This window comes from Chiloscyllium plagiosum, unplaced genomic scaffold, assembly GCF_037043375.1.
Source record: "Chiloscyllium plagiosum isolate Xiang-an unplaced genomic scaffold, Cpla_swu_hap1 HiC_scaffold_9, whole genome shotgun sequence".
In the NCBI taxonomy this organism is placed as follows: domain Eukaryota; kingdom Metazoa; phylum Chordata; class Chondrichthyes; order Orectolobiformes; family Hemiscylliidae; genus Chiloscyllium; species Chiloscyllium plagiosum.
The window spans coordinates 81,535,500-81,552,098 of NW_028270147.1; the positions used below are offsets into that span (position 1 = coordinate 81,535,500).

At 39.8% G+C, this 16,599-nt stretch overlaps 1 protein-coding gene across 4 annotated transcripts in view; it reads left to right on the plus strand.

Moving 5' to 3' along the window:
* The window catches only part of ddr2a (discoidin domain receptor tyrosine kinase 2a), a 158,841-nt gene extending 151,331 nt beyond the window's left edge, over positions 1 to 7,510 (plus strand). For 3 of the 4 annotated variants that reach the window (XM_043699846.2, XM_087990870.1, XM_043699845.2), the window contains exons 14-17: positions 614 to 811; positions 1,844 to 2,078; positions 3,585 to 3,734; positions 6,415 to 7,510. In XM_043699846.2, coding sequence (XP_043555781.1) covers positions 614 to 811; positions 1,844 to 2,078; positions 3,585 to 3,734; positions 6,415 to 6,564 — 733 coding nt within the window. In that variant the 3' untranslated portion in view covers positions 6,565 to 7,510. Of the gene's footprint in view, positions 1 to 613; positions 812 to 1,607; positions 1,734 to 1,843; positions 2,079 to 3,584; positions 3,735 to 6,414 lie in introns of those variants that run through there. The other variant, XR_015758195.1, reaches the window with a different exon arrangement.
* Positions 7,511 to 16,599: the final 9,089 nt, after the last annotated feature.

A 16,599-nucleotide genomic window follows, 5' to 3' on the forward strand; every position in this document is an offset into this window, starting at 1 on the left:
TCTCCAACGCATCTATGTCCTTCTGGTAATGTGGCGACCAGAACTACGCACAATATTCCACATGTGGCCTAACTAAAGTTTTGTACAGCAGTAAAATAACTTAAGAACTTTTATATTTGAGGCCTCAGCTGATTAAGACAACCGTGTTGTGAAATAACTTCAGAGGGGCTGGTATCCCATCACCAAGTCAACCTTTATTGACACATGGAGAGCCCTTCACACTGACCTGGCTTCCTCAGAGCCAGCTGTCAGATTGAACAAAACCTCTGACACTCCTTTTATATGTATGAGGTTGAGCTGGCTGACCTTGCTACAATCACTACACACTGTATGCCTTCTTCTTCTGCAGTTGTTATCACATGTGCACCTTTTAGGAATTGTTGGGTCTTCCTTCCCCAAACTCTTTCGACACTACAGCCAAATTAATAACCATTTCTGCTGCCCTGATCAGGATCAGCTAATTCAGCATATACCAGGTTTTGAATTTTCCTATTCTGTATAACCGAGAGGTGACAACGCATTCAGAGGCCAATAAATGCTTCTCTGCATCTCATTTGTTATCCAGCATAAAGTATGTTTTATTAAATTTCCAATCGTATTTAACCTTCTATAGAAATGACTTCCTGAAAGAAATCAAGATCATGTCACGGCTGAAAGATCCAAACATTATCCGGTTGTTGGCGGTCTGTATCAGAGATGACCCCCTCTGTATGATCACAGAATACATGGAAAATGGGGATCTAAACCAGTTCTTAACTCGCCATGAACCAGAAAGTGTGGAGCCTATGGCAAGCAATGCACCCATTGTAAGGTGAGGCCCCTATAAGCAGTTGTTAAATGTCACTTTCATGCTAGGTATGTGATGTTGTAGCATTACAGTGTGACAATGTATCTGAACAGCACAGGTAGATCTTAAGGTAAAAACTGGACTCATTCAATGTGAGCAGTTTGAGTAACAGAAACTGTTAGTAAGCAGTTTTCTAAATAAGCTCATATAGAGATTTTTGGTTTTCTTATTAATATCAAAGTGTATCCTCAAAGCTCAATCATTGAGCTAAAAAAGAGGGCTAATAATATGAACAAATTAAAGTTGGTTCTCGATCAGTGGGGGAACTATTCATGAAAGCCATTATATGACATGTTTACCAGTATGTTCAGTAGCTGGTATCATTTTGTTTTTCTTTTGTCAAACTTACTGAGTAGCAGTAACTAATTTCCTACGGCTCTGAAATCATGTTCTGCAGGCTTCTTCTTACATTTTTCTACCTACTTTGTTCTGAAAATTTAATTTAGCAAGTAGTTTATCAGCCTTGTCTCAATTGGTAGCTGTCCCGCCTCCGAGCCACAAAAGTGGGTGCAAATCTAAGTCCAGGAGTTTGAGTACAAAAGTGAAGGTTGATACTCCAGCGCAGTGCTGAGGGAGTGAGCCATCTTTCAGATGAGATGCTAAACTAAGATCCTGTACACTCTGTCAGGTAAACATAAAAGGTTCCGTTGTATTAAACAAACAAGAACAGGGTTGTTCTCTCCAGTGCCCTGGTCAACATATCACGCAACTAACATCATAAAGACAAATATTATATTCATTATCACCTTGCTGTTTGTAGGAACTTGCTGTGTGCAAATTGCATATTGTGTTTCCTACATTAAAACAATGACCACACTTCAAAAGTACTCCATTGGCTGTGAAGCGCTTTGGAACATCCGGTGGTCGTGAAAGGCGTTATATAAATGCAAGTCTTCCTTTTCTATTTTAACATCTGCTTTTCATATCTGTTCGACATATGAAATTTTCTTGAAAACAAAATCTCTTTTCACTTTCCTCTTTTTTTCTAAATCTTAGCTATGCCAACCTCATATTGATGGCCACGCAGATAGCTTCTGGTATGAAATACCTTTCCTCCCTCAACTTTGTTCACCGTGACCTTGCCACTCGAAACTGCCTAGTGGGTAAGAATTACACAATCAAGATTGCAGACTTTGGTATGAGCCGGAACCTATACAGTGGAGATTACTATCGAATCCAAGGGCGAGCTGTACTTCCGATTCGTTGGATGTCCTGGGAGAGCATTCTATTGGTGAGCACCTCAGCCCAACAACAGGCAGAAGAATGAAGTCCTTTGTTGTGCACTTATGTCCAATTCAGTAGTGTGCCAGTGTCCTGCATTAGTACTCCCTGAATCTGTTTCATTATGTAGAATACACACCATTTACATAACCCAGAGAAGGTTTACCAGACTAAAATATAGAATGAGCAGATTGCTTTATCAGGAAAGGCTACAGGCTAGACTTGTATCCTCTACAGTTTTAGAATCAGAGGTGACTTAATTGAAACGTATAAGATTCTGAGAGGACTTGATAGGCTGGATGTTGAAAGCATGTATTGTGAGAGAATCTTGAAGTAGGGGTCATAGTTTAAAAATAAGAGGGTTGCCCATTCAAGGTAGAGATGAGAAAACAATTTTTGTTCTCAGAGGGTTGTAAATCTTTGCAATTCCCTTCCACAAAAAGAAGTGGATGCAGAATTTCTGAGAATTTTAAAGGCAAAGAAAGATAGATTCTTGATTACCAAGGGGATGAAAGATTATCACGGATATGCAGAAATGTGGAGTTGAGGTTAAAATCGATCTTACTGAATGGCAGAGCAGGCTCGAAGGGCCCAGTGGCTGAACTTTGTTCTTTATTCATATGTTCAACCAAATAAGGAATTCGTCCCAACAGGTTCATGCCCATGCTTCTGCTTATCATGAGCCTCCTACATTACCTCGAGAAATGAGATAAAATTGAAATGAAAATAAAAGGCATAAAGTAGACAGCAAGTGGGTGAGGAAAGGGAAAATGAAAAGGTAACAAAAGAAGCTTTAACAAGTTAGGAAATCAATGCAACACTACAATATTAAAAAATTTAGGAATGCAGGAAAATGTATTCAATGGATGCATAAATAACAAAAGAAAACCCAAGATAGGATAGGGTCAATACAGAGTACACATAATTAACTCAAAGATTGTGAAATGGCTGAAATAGCAAATAATTACTATGCCCTTGTATTTACCAGGAGACTAACGAGGGTCTGATTTTTTTTTTACTTGTTCATTTGATGTGAGTGTTCCTGGTAAGGCCAGAATTTATTGTCTATCCTAAATTATACTTGAAAAGGTGTTGTTGAACTGCTTTCTTGAACCAATGCAATATATGCCATGTATGTATGCTCTTGAAGCTGTTAGAAAAGGTGTTCCAGGATTTTGATCCAGTGACTATAAAGGACTGGCAATATAATTTCAAAATATGTGAAGCAGGACAGACAAAAAAGATTTTAAAAATTTATGAAAGAAAGTCGGAGGCAAATAGATAAGCTAGTGTAATTTAGAGAGGATAAAAGCCTCTGGCAAAGAATGAATGGCTTGTGATTGAAATGCAACTTACAATAGACAAAAACATGGTAAATAACGTCAGATGGAATATTTGGTCATCGATCTGATTATTGCAACTAACAACATCTCAGATCTTTTAATTTGTCCTCCGTCACCATTTTTTTAGTGAGTTCATTGTTGCTGATATCTTATTTTGCCTGTTTCTCATTTAGGGCAAGTTTACTACAGCAAGTGATGTATGGGCTTTTGGAGTGACCTTATGGGAGTCTTTGACCTTCTGCCGAGAACAGCCCTACTCCCAACTGTCAGATGAGCAAGTCATTGAAAATACTGGCGAGTTTTTCAGAGATCATGGCAGACAAGTAAGCTTGGGAAGAATCTTTCAAAACCAATCATGTTCAAATACATTTTATTTCTTCTGATTTAGTATATCTGAATATTTTGTGACTTTGCTTTGAGGAGAGTCATGCCAAATTATTGGAACTGCAGATTTCAACTTTATGGTCAGTCCTTTACATTCCGTTCCAACATTGTACCCCACAAAGATACTAACTTGAAACTAAAGCTTCATCTGAAAAATGGAATGTCCAATGGTGCAGTTGTCTAGTGAATTATGGTTGCGTAGTCAGTTTGATTTAGGTATTAATGTTCTGGAGTGAGACTTGTAATCATCATATGGTTACAGCATAAAAGAAGACCATTCGGCACAACATATCCATGCTGACTGTCAGCAAGAGCAACATGAATCACAGCCTTTCAGCTAAAGCAATGCTAGCAGCTGAGCTTAGTAGATACCCAAACAGAACAACATGGGAGGTGTGATTACAAACCCATTTAAATTAATAAAACTCTTTGTTTCTGTAATAGGTGATATACTTCTAAGTAAGTATGTTGTTAAATCAAAATGAATGAGGTGCATGCTTCCATCAGTCACACACTTACTCACTTTCTCTCTCTCTCTCACACACACACACACTCACTTTCTCTCTCTCTCTGACTTTTTCACACTCTCTCACTCACACACACACACAGTCTCACTCATTTTCTCACACACACACACACACACATACACGTGCACACACACACAGACATATCAGTACTGCTAAAATTAAAGACTTTTGGAACACATGAAAAGCAACTGGAATTTTTTTAGCGCATAATTCAAAAGACAAGGTTGTAGCTTCATCTCAGTGATAAACCTCTAGAATGCAGGATGCCAAAGACATTGCAATTTCAAACAAACACTGAAGTGGCAATCTTCTGCTATCCCATTAACTTTATCCTGAAAAACAGACCTACAAAAGCCACACCAAATTATGGTGTGGAGGTGCTGGTGTTGGGTTGGTGTGGACAAAGTTAAAAATGATACAACAACAAGTTACAATCCAACAAGTTTATTTGAAAATATTTGAAAGCAGTGCTCCAAAAGCTTGTACTATCAAATAAACCTGTTGGACTATACACTGGTGTTGTGTAATTTTTAACTTTGCACACCAAATTAGGTGATGAAAAGTCAATTGAGAACACCTGATCTGAAAGAACAAGTTATGACTACAACAAAGTACTGAACAGTTTGAAAAATAAAGGGCCTTTCAACATTTTATTAAATCTTCCAAGGAGAACAGATTTTGGGAAACTGTCAAATTTATTTCCTGTAACGTCTTTCTTATCCCAGTTTATGAATATATTTACTATTAAGAAATATTTTTCTAACTCTAAACTCTAATTCTGATCTGCAAAATTGTCATTTCATCAGTAGATAACCTACTGCCACGTTTTTGCCTCTTATTATCAAGTCACCATGAAGTACAGAGAAAGAGCAAAACTTGATCTTTTCTTGGGTAATAAGGGGGGGAAAATGTCTGAAGGGATAATAGGGGAATACTTTAGATCAAGTGATAATAATTCTACTAGTTGCCAATTTTGGAGAGTTTGAGCTATAGGGGATGGCTGAATTAGCTGGGGCTGCCAAATGAGGCTATATTAATTTAGGGTATCCAGTCAGCATGGACGAGTTGGACTAAAGGGTCTTTTTCCGTGCTGTATATGTCTATGACTTTATAAAAGATTGCTGGAAATAGATTCAGTATCAGTCAGAATCAGAAAGAGAGTCTGTTTCAATGTAACAATCTGGTTTCTAGTTGTCAAAAGCCTCTTGTGTACTTTCAGTGTTTTCTGGATTAAATTTTCATTATGTATTATTTGAGTAATTAATAATTGGTAGCAGTCCCACTTCTTAGTTAGAAGTTTATGGATTCAAGGCCCACTTTAACAACTCGAACGCATTCCAGCACATTACTGAGGGTATTCCACATTGTTGGTGGTGTTGTATTTCTGGGAAGATGTTAAACCAAAGACCGTATTTGCTGATACCAAGGAGTCCACCCTATATGCTCTAGAGAGACGATTGTGCATGTGCTAGTGAATGAGGCTCAATGAAGTGATTGGGTTGGTAAGATCAGGACAGGGCAGGGGATTTTGGGAGGAATGTGGATTGATCCAGAAAAAGGGGAGATATGGGGACTGGGGGAATGCCCACACATCCCGAATGATCCTGAAGGTCTTTGCTGTTGTTGAACCCCAATTCAGTGCTGTGCTTGTGTGAAATGCAACAATGTAGAATGTCTGAAACTGTGCATACATGTTTCTGAATAAGCACACAGGCACCTAAATCATTGGGTCATTTGCCTTAAGGTGAATGTAAAAGATCCCATCACAATACTTTGTAGAAGTCCAACAGAGTTCTCCCTAACACCCTGTTCAATATTTATCCCTGCATCAATAAGATTATCTGATCATTATCACAGTGCTACATCTGAGAGCTTGCTCAACACAAATTGGTTACACCTTATTCGTGAAACACTCACTAATTTCAAAGAATACTACATTGGATGTAACACATCTTGTGACATTCACAGCTATGAAAGGCATACTGTAAATGCAAGTTTGTGGATCTTTTGTGACATTACCTTTTCTTTTGTAACTAATCAATGCCATTGGATTTGTTATATTGGTTATCTATCTCTGTTTTGTTGTATGTAGGTTTTTCTCTGTCAGCCAGCAATCTGTCCAGACGGCGTGTATAAACTGATGCTCAGCTGTTGGCGACGTGAACCCAAAAGCCGTCCCACATTCCAGGATATTCATCGCATTTTGCAGGAATCTGCCATTGCATCTGGGCTGGAGGAATGAGCACAGGGTGAGGGGATGTCAGAACAGTCGTGACTTTAAATACACCTTTTCATGTCTGATTACTATTACGCATTTTGGCGTGTTTAAACTGTGGAGGGTGTGGAATGAAAGCCACAGCTTCCGGTGCTGCCAGGTGGAAGCATGTTTGAAAGAGGAAGAAATGAGGAGAATAAATGCAAGGGGAAAGTCTTATCTTCACCATAAAAAGTGGAAATTAGAACTTAATGATACGGCGCTGGACAAACATCCTTATATTCTTGTTCATTTGGACTTCCCATAATTGGGTGAACAAGATAGTGAAAGCAGAGCCATATCAGAGTTGAATGTTTCTTGGTAAGGTGCAAGGACATGTAGAAAATGAAAGAATAAAAGCAATACCTGTACAGTATTATATATGCAGTAGAAGTTACTTCCTATGGACATCTTTATTCTAAATCTTCTATTCCCATTTTTTAGTTAATACTTCAGAAGAATTTGTAAATGCTGTTCAGAATAAGAGGGACCAAAATGTTTGGTAAAGTATTCGGTCTATGAATTTTTAGTATATGGTTCACAGCAAAGAATATCATGTAGAAACATGGAAAAACTATTTTTAGATTTGTTTTAAAAAGAAGCACTTTTGCTACTAATGTCTAGAAAAAGGCACAATTGTGAGTCCTTTCAAAGTGCAATTTATATCCAAGAATAAGATTGCTTTGGCTTAATGACAGATATTACAGCATCAAATTAAGTCTACTAATGCATGTTGTTCTTTGAGTTATGACCAAGCAATAAAGGTGCTGCTTTAATTTAGATATCAAAATGTCTATTGGCAGACTTGTGTCATTGCTTTATTATTTGATTTTGGATATCTGTATATTGTCTAGATGTTTTCATTTTGAGTGCAGTTATCCAACTGTATTTAGATATTTATGCAAATTTTATTAAATATACCTGCAAATATCAATCTTCTCAGTACCATATGTAAGGCTTTTCTTAGTCCTAACTAAGAAAAGGAATATGTCCCAGATTTTAGAGTTCTGACCCAAGAATTGCAAGAATGAAATCACACTCAAAAGATTTAGTTAACCAAACAAGATTATTATTCTTTTTCAAAATATAAAGCGTTCAGTATATTAGTCAACAAACAAAAGGGTGCATTGAATTATCGAGTTTGTTTCTACGAATCATTCATAACTTGTCCATTCACCATTGGTTATAGAACATAGAACAGTACAGCACAGAACAGGCCCTTCAGCCCACGATGTTGTGCCGACCACTGATCCTCATGTATGCACCCTCAAATTTCTGTGACCATATGCATGTCCAGTAGTCTCTTAAATGTCCCCAATGACCTTGCTTCCCTGCTGGTGGCAACGCTGGTGGTGGCAACGCATTCCATGCTGTCACAGCTCTCTGTGTAAAGAGAGTTATATTCGACAGTGATTGATCAAATCGCCTCTCTATGTTGACTGCAATCCAGAGTGTTTTATCTAGTTTAAGTTCCATAAGCACATGATTTGTTGTTGGTCAATCTTTAACTTCTGATATTCTTTAGCTAAATGCAATTAAGGTTGATAAACTTGACCATTTTTCAGATATGAAGCCTGACTGCTTTGTTTTTTCGCTAGTAATTAGTTCTGCTTATCAAGTCCCTGAACACTGACAAATGTTCAGTGTTAACATCCTTCAAGGAGTACTTCTAGCCTCTTTCCTTTTTTGTTGTCTTCTGATAACAAAGTGTGACTCCCATGTGAAAAAATTACTTCAACATTGTACAGTCCAACAAGTTTAGGCAAAACAAATTGGATTGCCTGTGCGAGTCTCAACCGTAAGCTATGGCTCTTTCTACAAATTCCATATCCTACACTTGCTTCAGCAGAAAGACGTCATATTCACATAGTTCCATACATACATAAGTACTCAGATGCAATTTTGTTGCAGATGGACACATGCTTGCACATGTAAGTATACAATTGAACATACACATGCAAAATACATTTTAATGCAGATGAAAAAGATGGGTTCACACAACTTACTGGAGATTTTTTCTGTCATCTGATGCCTGGTGAGGAGCAGAAGCCTACAAGGGTGAAAATGGATAGGCGTCTAAGGCTTGAAGACTAAGGAGTGGGTAGTTAGAACTGGTGGCTCTGAGAAGTGAAACATACTGGCAAAACATTTTCATTTTTTTTAATTGGGCCATAAGAAAAATGCATTTTTATTTTCTTTAAGTTCATCAAACATTCTAAAATAATGCATTATTTATATCAAGGACACCAAATTAATCAGCATGCAAACCTTTATACAAGCATGCCAATGTTTGCATGAGAGTGTGCTTGTCCCTCGAGCAAGGCTTCCGTATTTTAATTCAATCTCCTTTTGAAAGATCTCAGGGATTATCAAGGTCACAGTCTGATATACATTGCTGAAAGAAGAAATATTTGATAAACACCACCATGAATGAAATGAGAGGATGTTAGCAAGAGACGACGATGTGGAATTCTTTCCAAATTGTAATATATACAATTTTTCCACATCTGGTTTTCCTAGGAACTATTCAGCAATGCTTTTTATTTAAGCAAAATTCCAACTAGGCCAGCATATCCATTGAGGAGAAAGTGAGGACTGCAGATGCTGGAGATCAGAGCTGAAAATGTGTTGCTGGAAAAGCGCAGCAGGTCAGGCAGCATCCAAGGAGCAGGAGAATCGATGTTTCGGGCATAAGCCCTTCTTCAGCATATCCATTGCAGAGTTTGATTCTGTGAATAACATCTCTGTTTGCTCAGATGCATAAATGTTTGGCCTGCAAGCTAGAAATTCCTGACAAATGTAAAATTTCACCCATCAGAGACAAAAGAATGCTTTATTTCCAAATTAAAACCTAGCAAAAAAAAATTGCTATTGAGCTATCCATAACACAAAGAGGGCTGGGTAGACCTCTTGGCTGTCGAGTCTACACCAGCATTCAATAAGATTATGGGTGGTCTTCTATTTCAATTACACCTTGCCTCACTAGCTGTGCATCCTTTGATTCCTTAAGTGTACATTAGTCAGTTGATCTCTGTTTTGAATATACTTACTTTGCAATAACATTCCGCTGGGGTAGAGACATCCAAACATTCTCAACCGCTGAAGTGACAAACTGTTTGCTCATTTCACTCTTAAATGAGGCAATCACTTATCCTGACACTGATGTAGTATTTTAAATTCCCCAGCCCAGAGAAACATCCAGTTTCTATCTTGTCAAATCCCATAAGAATTTTGTGTTTCAATTAGATGACCACTCATTCTTCTAACTATTGGAAATATAAGCTAAAAGTCCATTTTTAACAATATTTTGTATGAAGTGTTCTACCAATTTCAAGTTCATGATTTTCAAAGGTTCTATGAAGTATAATTGCTGTTGATGTGGTCAGTATCAGATAAAGTTACCTGTCCTCATTTCATGGATTGTATTATTTATTAATTCTGTATCAATTCTGCTCACAAATGATTTTGTTACACAGTTCAGTGGTCTCAGTTACCTGAATTAAGATACTTTGGAGTAAATGTAGAGTTGAAAAGTGTGGTGCTGGAAAAACACAGCAGGCCAGGCAGCATCTGAGGAGCAGGAGAATCGATATTTCGGGCATAAGCCCTCCTTCAGGAATGAGGCTGGTGTGCCAAGCGGGCTGAGATGCAAGGTATGGAGGAGGGAATTTGGGGGGAGGGGCGCTGGGAATACAATAGGTGGAAGGAGGTGAGGGTGAGGGTGTTAGGCCGGAGGTGGGGGGGGGGGGGGGGGGGGGGGGGGGTGCGCGGAGAGGTCAGGAAGAAGATTGCAGGTCAAGAGGGCGGTGCTGAGTCCGAGGGTTGGGACTGTGATAAGGTGGGGGAAGGGGAAATGAGGAAGCTGGAGAAATCTACATTCATCCCGTGTTGTTGGAGAGTTCCTAGGCGGAAGATGAGGCGCTCTTCCTCCAGGCGTCGTGTGGCCAGAGTCTGGCAATGGAGGAGGCCAAGGACCTGCATGTCCTTGGTGGAGTGGGAGGGGGAGTTCCCAATGGATCCTTCCATATCCGTCGCAAATTCACCTGCACCTCCACATACATCATTTACTGTATCTAATGCACCCGGATGCTACCTGGCCTGCTGTGTTTTTCCAGCACCACACTTTTCAACTCTGGTCTCCAGCATCTGCAGTCCTCACTTTCTCCTTTGGAGTAAATGTAGCAAATTGCAGCACACAACACCAGAATCTTGCGGAACGTTTCAGGGAACACCTCTGGGACACCCGCACCAACCAACCCAACCGGCCTGTGGCTGAATACTTTAACTCCCCCTCCCACTCCACGAAGGACATGCAGATCCTTGGCCGCCTCCATCGCCAGACCCTGGCCACACGACGCCTGGAGGAAGCGCGCCTCATCTTCCGCCTAGGAACCCTCCAACCACATGAGATGAATGTAGACTTCTCCAGCTTCCTTATTTCCCCTCCCCCCACCTTATCTCAGTCCCAACCCCCGGATTCAGCACCGCCCTCTTGACCTGCAATCTTCTTCCCGACCTCTTCGCCCCCACCCCCTCACCCTCACCCTCACCTCCTTTCACCTATCGTATTCCCAGCGCCCCTCCCTCAAATTCCCTCCCCCCTACCTTTTATCTCAGCCCACTTGGCACACCAGCTTCATTCCTGAAGAAGGGCTTACGCCTGAAACGTCAATTCTCTTGCTCCTCGGATGCTGCCTGGCCTGCTGTGTTTTTCCAGCACCACACTTTTCAACTCTGGTCTCCAGCATCTGCAGTCCTCACTTTCTCCTTTGGAGTAAATGTAGCAAATTGCAGCACACAACACCAGAATCTTGCTTGATACGCTTGGCTGATCTGTACATTCAATTCTCTGACTAAGGCTCTATATCTTGCCTGTAAAGTTGATCTGCTCTTAGGTTTGTGAATGGAGTTCTCAGATGCATTTGTTAGGCCACACAAGCAGTTAATACACAAGGTCCATGGTGTTGCAGGGCATTTTCAAGCAAGCAGACTTTAACATATGCAGTGCCTCTCAGATCAGTGATAGCACCTCAACTAATTATAATCTATACTAATGACTTAAAGAGACAGAAAATAATGTATTAAATCTTGACAATGCAAATCTAGGTGAGAATTTGGCAGTGAGGAGTACAAAAAGCATTCAGATATAGATAGGTTAAGAGAGTGGTCAGCAAAATGGTAACGGAGAATTATGAAGGGGCAGATGATGTTCTTCATGTTGGTAATACAAAAAAGTTAATGTTTATTGGGATTTCAATGTGTTTGTGTGAAGGGACACATAAGTTAGCATGCAGATTAGAACAAGCTTTGAGGAAGATAAAATGGCATGTTAGTCTTTCTTGCAAGGGGAGAGAAGTACGGAAGTAAAGTGGTTTTGTTGCAATTGTACAAGGTTTTATGCCTGTACCTAGAATATAGTGTGCAGTATTGTCTCAATTTAAGGAATGCACCAAAGGGTCATAAGATTGAGAGGCTGAGTAAATTAAGACTATATTCTCCAGAGTTTGGAAGAATCAGAGTTGATCTCATTGAAATATACAAGATTCTGAATGGGGTTAATAGAGTGACCACTAAGAAGTTGTTTCACCTGGCTGGGAAATCTAAAACATGTGGACTGAATTTCAGGATAAGGGGCAGATCATTTAGGTCAGAGGTGAGAAATATTTCTTCACACAAAGGGTGATAAACCATTGGAACTTTCTACTCTGGCAGGTGAGGGGAGGCTGTTGATGTATCATCACTGAATATAATGAAAACACAAATACAATGTTTTTTTGTCTCTTTATGGAATTGGAGTTATGGGATCAGACAGGAAAATGGGGTTGAAGCAAAAGATAAGCAAAGACTATTAAATAACAGAAAGATTTTGACAGGCTGTCTACTGCTCCTTTTTCTTAAATTCCTTTGTTGTCTCACAGTAATCAGCGAGGAGAAAGTGAGGACTGCAGATGCTGGAGATCAGAGCTGAAAATGTGTTGCTGGAAAAGCGCAGCGGGTCAGGCAGCATCCAAGGAACAGGAGAATCGACGCTTCGGGCATAAGCCTGAAGAAGGGCTTATGCCCGAAACGTCGATTCTCCTGTTCCTTGGATGCTACCTGACCTGCTGCGCTTTTCCAGCACACATTTTCAGCTCACAGTAATCAGCCTCAACTTTAATCGAGCCTGCAGTTGCCACAGAATGTTATCTCCCTTAATGAAAACAGAATATCTTTCTTTGAATTCTGTGCAATAGCCAACAACAGAAAGTCCTTTTCCTGCAGACTTTTGTTTCAGCCTGCCTCTTCTTGGTCTATGAAGTTTGTGCTGTATCCCTAAAAGAAACCCTCTCTTTTATCTTTCTTCACACATGAAAAAATTTCCAGTGCAATTTAGGAACAGATCTTGACTTTGTGGTTTAAAGCAAAACAAATGATAGCAAGTCACAGTATGCTTTACATCCCTTCAGATTCTTAATTAAAGGGGATGTCAATGGAACTACAAATGAGGGAAAATATGAAATGAGTTGCAACTCCCTAACAACCATTTCACAGGAACAGCGAAAGTCAAGAGCTACACTATAAAAAGTGTATTTTCAGTTATCCAGCAAGCTAACAGGTTGCTCAACGTTCAACTCTTGGAAAAAACAGCTTTCATTGAGGATGCTAACCTCCTTGCACTTTGCTGTCCACTCTTAAATTTCAAAATACAGTTTTATTTGGGGAAAAACAGCATTGGAAGTAATTCAATGATTCCAGTAGATAAAAAAAATCAAAGTAAATGCAACAGGGAGAGAAGGAAAAAAGTAGATTGAGCCAGATAACAAGAATTGTATTTCTTACTTATAAATATTATTTTTTAATTTGTCATTCTGAAGAAGTCATATCAGACTCTAAACATTAATTGTTTCTCCCTTCACAGATGCTGCCGGAAATGTTGTGTTTCTCTAGCATTTTATGTTTTATTTCAAATTTCCAGCATTCTTTTATTCATAAAGCAATTGCCTGGCCCAGAAATCCAGGTATGCAGCAAGAACGAAAATATTTGATTCAAAAAGCAGTTACCTTCCAGGATGAACAATCCTGAGATTAATGCTCGTCTAGATGATGTGAAGGGACAATTAACTGGGTGAATGGGGAAGCATTTACCTGTAAAGGAAATTGATGGTCCTCCAGATTAATTAATGGACCAACTACCGGGTTCAGCATGACATCCTCCTTTAAACATATCCAGGAGATTAATGATTCTTCCGCACTGAAATGATTTACAGAAAATTAGAATCGAGGTCCAGAATCCTCATGCCAAACTTTTCCAAATTAGAAAGGATTGTATTCTAGAAGACTAGTGCAAACTCCAGACTGCCTATATCTCCGAAAACAGAGGTTAATGGTCAAAGCAAAGGTAATTATATACACATAAATGTGTAATTATTCACCATAGGGAAAAAGGCCTGTGGGGGAGATGTTTAAATAGTTAATGATAAAGCTAGATTTACTTCAACCTGGTGGACACAGACATGACATACCTGACTCTTGCTTGTTGTAGTTATATCTAACTAGTTAATGTTAATTGTCCCTATTATTACCATTCAATAAACCGATACATAAGACCATAAGACATAGGAGTGGAAGTAAGGCCATTCAGCCCATCGAGTCCACTGCGCCATTCAATCATGGCTGATGGGCATTTCAACTCCACTTACCCGCATTCTCCCCGTAGCCCTTAATTCCTTGTGACATCAAGAATTTACCAATTTCTGCCTTGAAGACATTTAGCGTCCCAGCCTCCACTGCACTCTGCGGCAATGAATTCCACAAGCCCACCACTCTCTGGCTGAAGAAATGTCTCCGCATTTCTGTTCTGAATTTACCCCCTCCAATTCTAAGACTGTGTCCACGGGTCCTAGTCTCCTCACCTAACGGAAACAATTTCCTAGTGTCCACCCTCTCCAAGCCATGTATTATCTTGTAAGTTTCTCTTAGATGTCCGCTTTTGCCCGAAACTTCGATTTCGAAGCTCCTTGGATGCTGCCTGAACTGCTGTGCTCTTCCAGCACCACTGATCCAGAATTCTATTAGATCTCCCTTACATCTTGTGTAAGACAAGCGTATCTTGTTTTTGGACCCCGAAGTAAAATCTATTCAGACCTATTCTTAGATACACTTAGATTGAAAGGAGGAGTTGAGGCAGTGAACAATCCCAATCACAAGGCACCAGTGATGCTGACCAGAAATTATGACAGTAATCACTTCTGTGAAAAACTTTGGAATGATTTAAAATATTAAATGAGTTAGATAAATGTAAATTGCTGTTGTTGTATTTCTTGCCATGTGCCTTTGAATGTATAAAAACAATGGGCAAATGGGTAAGTGATAATAAAGCCTGCTCAGTTCCTTATATGGAAATAGTCTTTTGAAACAAGTATTCAGGGTGCAAAAAGGACAAAGACAGAATATACTGTACATGGAAACAACAACACACTGCAAGTTTCCCTCCAAGTCACATATCATGCTGACTTAGAATTATATAACTGTTCCTTCAGTGTTGTTGGGATAAAATACTTGATCTTCCTTCCTGACAGCAATGCGGGTTTCCTTTCACCCCAAGGACTGCAACAGTTCACGTTGGCAGTTCAACATGACCTACTCAAAGGCAATTAGAGATTGGCAACAAATGTCAACTGAGCAAGTGATGCCCATACCTTATGAAAGAACAAAAAAAATCAAAAAAGGTCTCATTAATATATTCCATTTGATTTAGTGATATTCTCAGGAAAGAAGAGTATTGTCAGATCAATATGTTAGAGAAGTCCAGAGGCCGTTCTTAACGAGATGTCAGTGAAATGAGAGGGACTGCCCTTGAAATCAAGATTGCATTTGACTGAGTGTAGCATTAAGAAGCCTGAGAAAGATCAGAGTCCATGAGAATCAGGAGAAAAACTTTCTGCTGGTTGGAGTAATACCCAGCACGAAGTAAGATAGTTGTGGTTATTAGAAGTCAGAGTCAAAAAATGTGGTGCTGGAAAAGCACAGCTGGCCAGGCAGCATCCAAGGAGCAAGAGCGTGTCCTGATGAAGAGCTTATGCTGAAATGTCGACTCTCCTGCTCCTCAGATGCTGCCTGACTGGTTGTGCTTTTCCAGCACCACATATTTTGACTCTGATCTCCAGCACTTGCAGTCCTCACTTTCTCCCCATTATTGAAGGTCAGTCATCTCAGATCCAGGGCATCTTTGCAGCTTGGGGTAGTGACCTAAGACTAACTTTTTCTGCTGCTTGATCAATGACTTTTCTGCCATTGTAAGTTCAAAAGTGGGGATGTTCACTGACGATTACACAATGTTCAGCGCCATTCAGGTCTCCTAAGCTATTGAAGCAGTTCCTTCAAAACTGCAGCAAGACCTGGCCAATATCCAGATTTGGGCTGTCAAGTGACAAATAAACATTTGTGTCACACAAGTGCCAGGTAATGACCATCTCCAACAGGAGAGAGAATCTAACCATCTAACCTTGACTTACAATCACTGAAATACTCACTATCAACATCTAGTGGGTTATCATTAACAAGAAACTGACTAGCCACATAAATAGTATGATTACAAGAGCAGGTCAGATGTATTACACTGAGTAATACATCTCCTGACTCCCCAAACCGTGTCCATATTCTACAAGGCACAAGTTTTAAGTGTGATGGAATACTCCCCAGTTGCCTGGATGAGTGCAATTTCAACAAAGAAAAAAAGGAGTGGCTCCGTGGCTAACACTGCTACCTCACAGCATGAAGGACCTGGGTTCAATTCCAGCCTCAGGCGACTGATTGGAGTTTGCATAATTCTCCCGCGTCTGTGTGGGATTATGCTTGGTGCTCCGGTTTCCTCCAATTTCCAAATGTGTGCAGGTTAGTTGGATTGGCCTTGCTAAAATTGCCCATAGTGTCCAAGGATATGTAGGTTACGTGCATGAGCCATAGAAATTATATGGTAGGAGGTGAGTCTGGGTGGGATGTTCTCTAGAGAGTAAGTATAGACTTGTTGGGTCAAATGGCCTG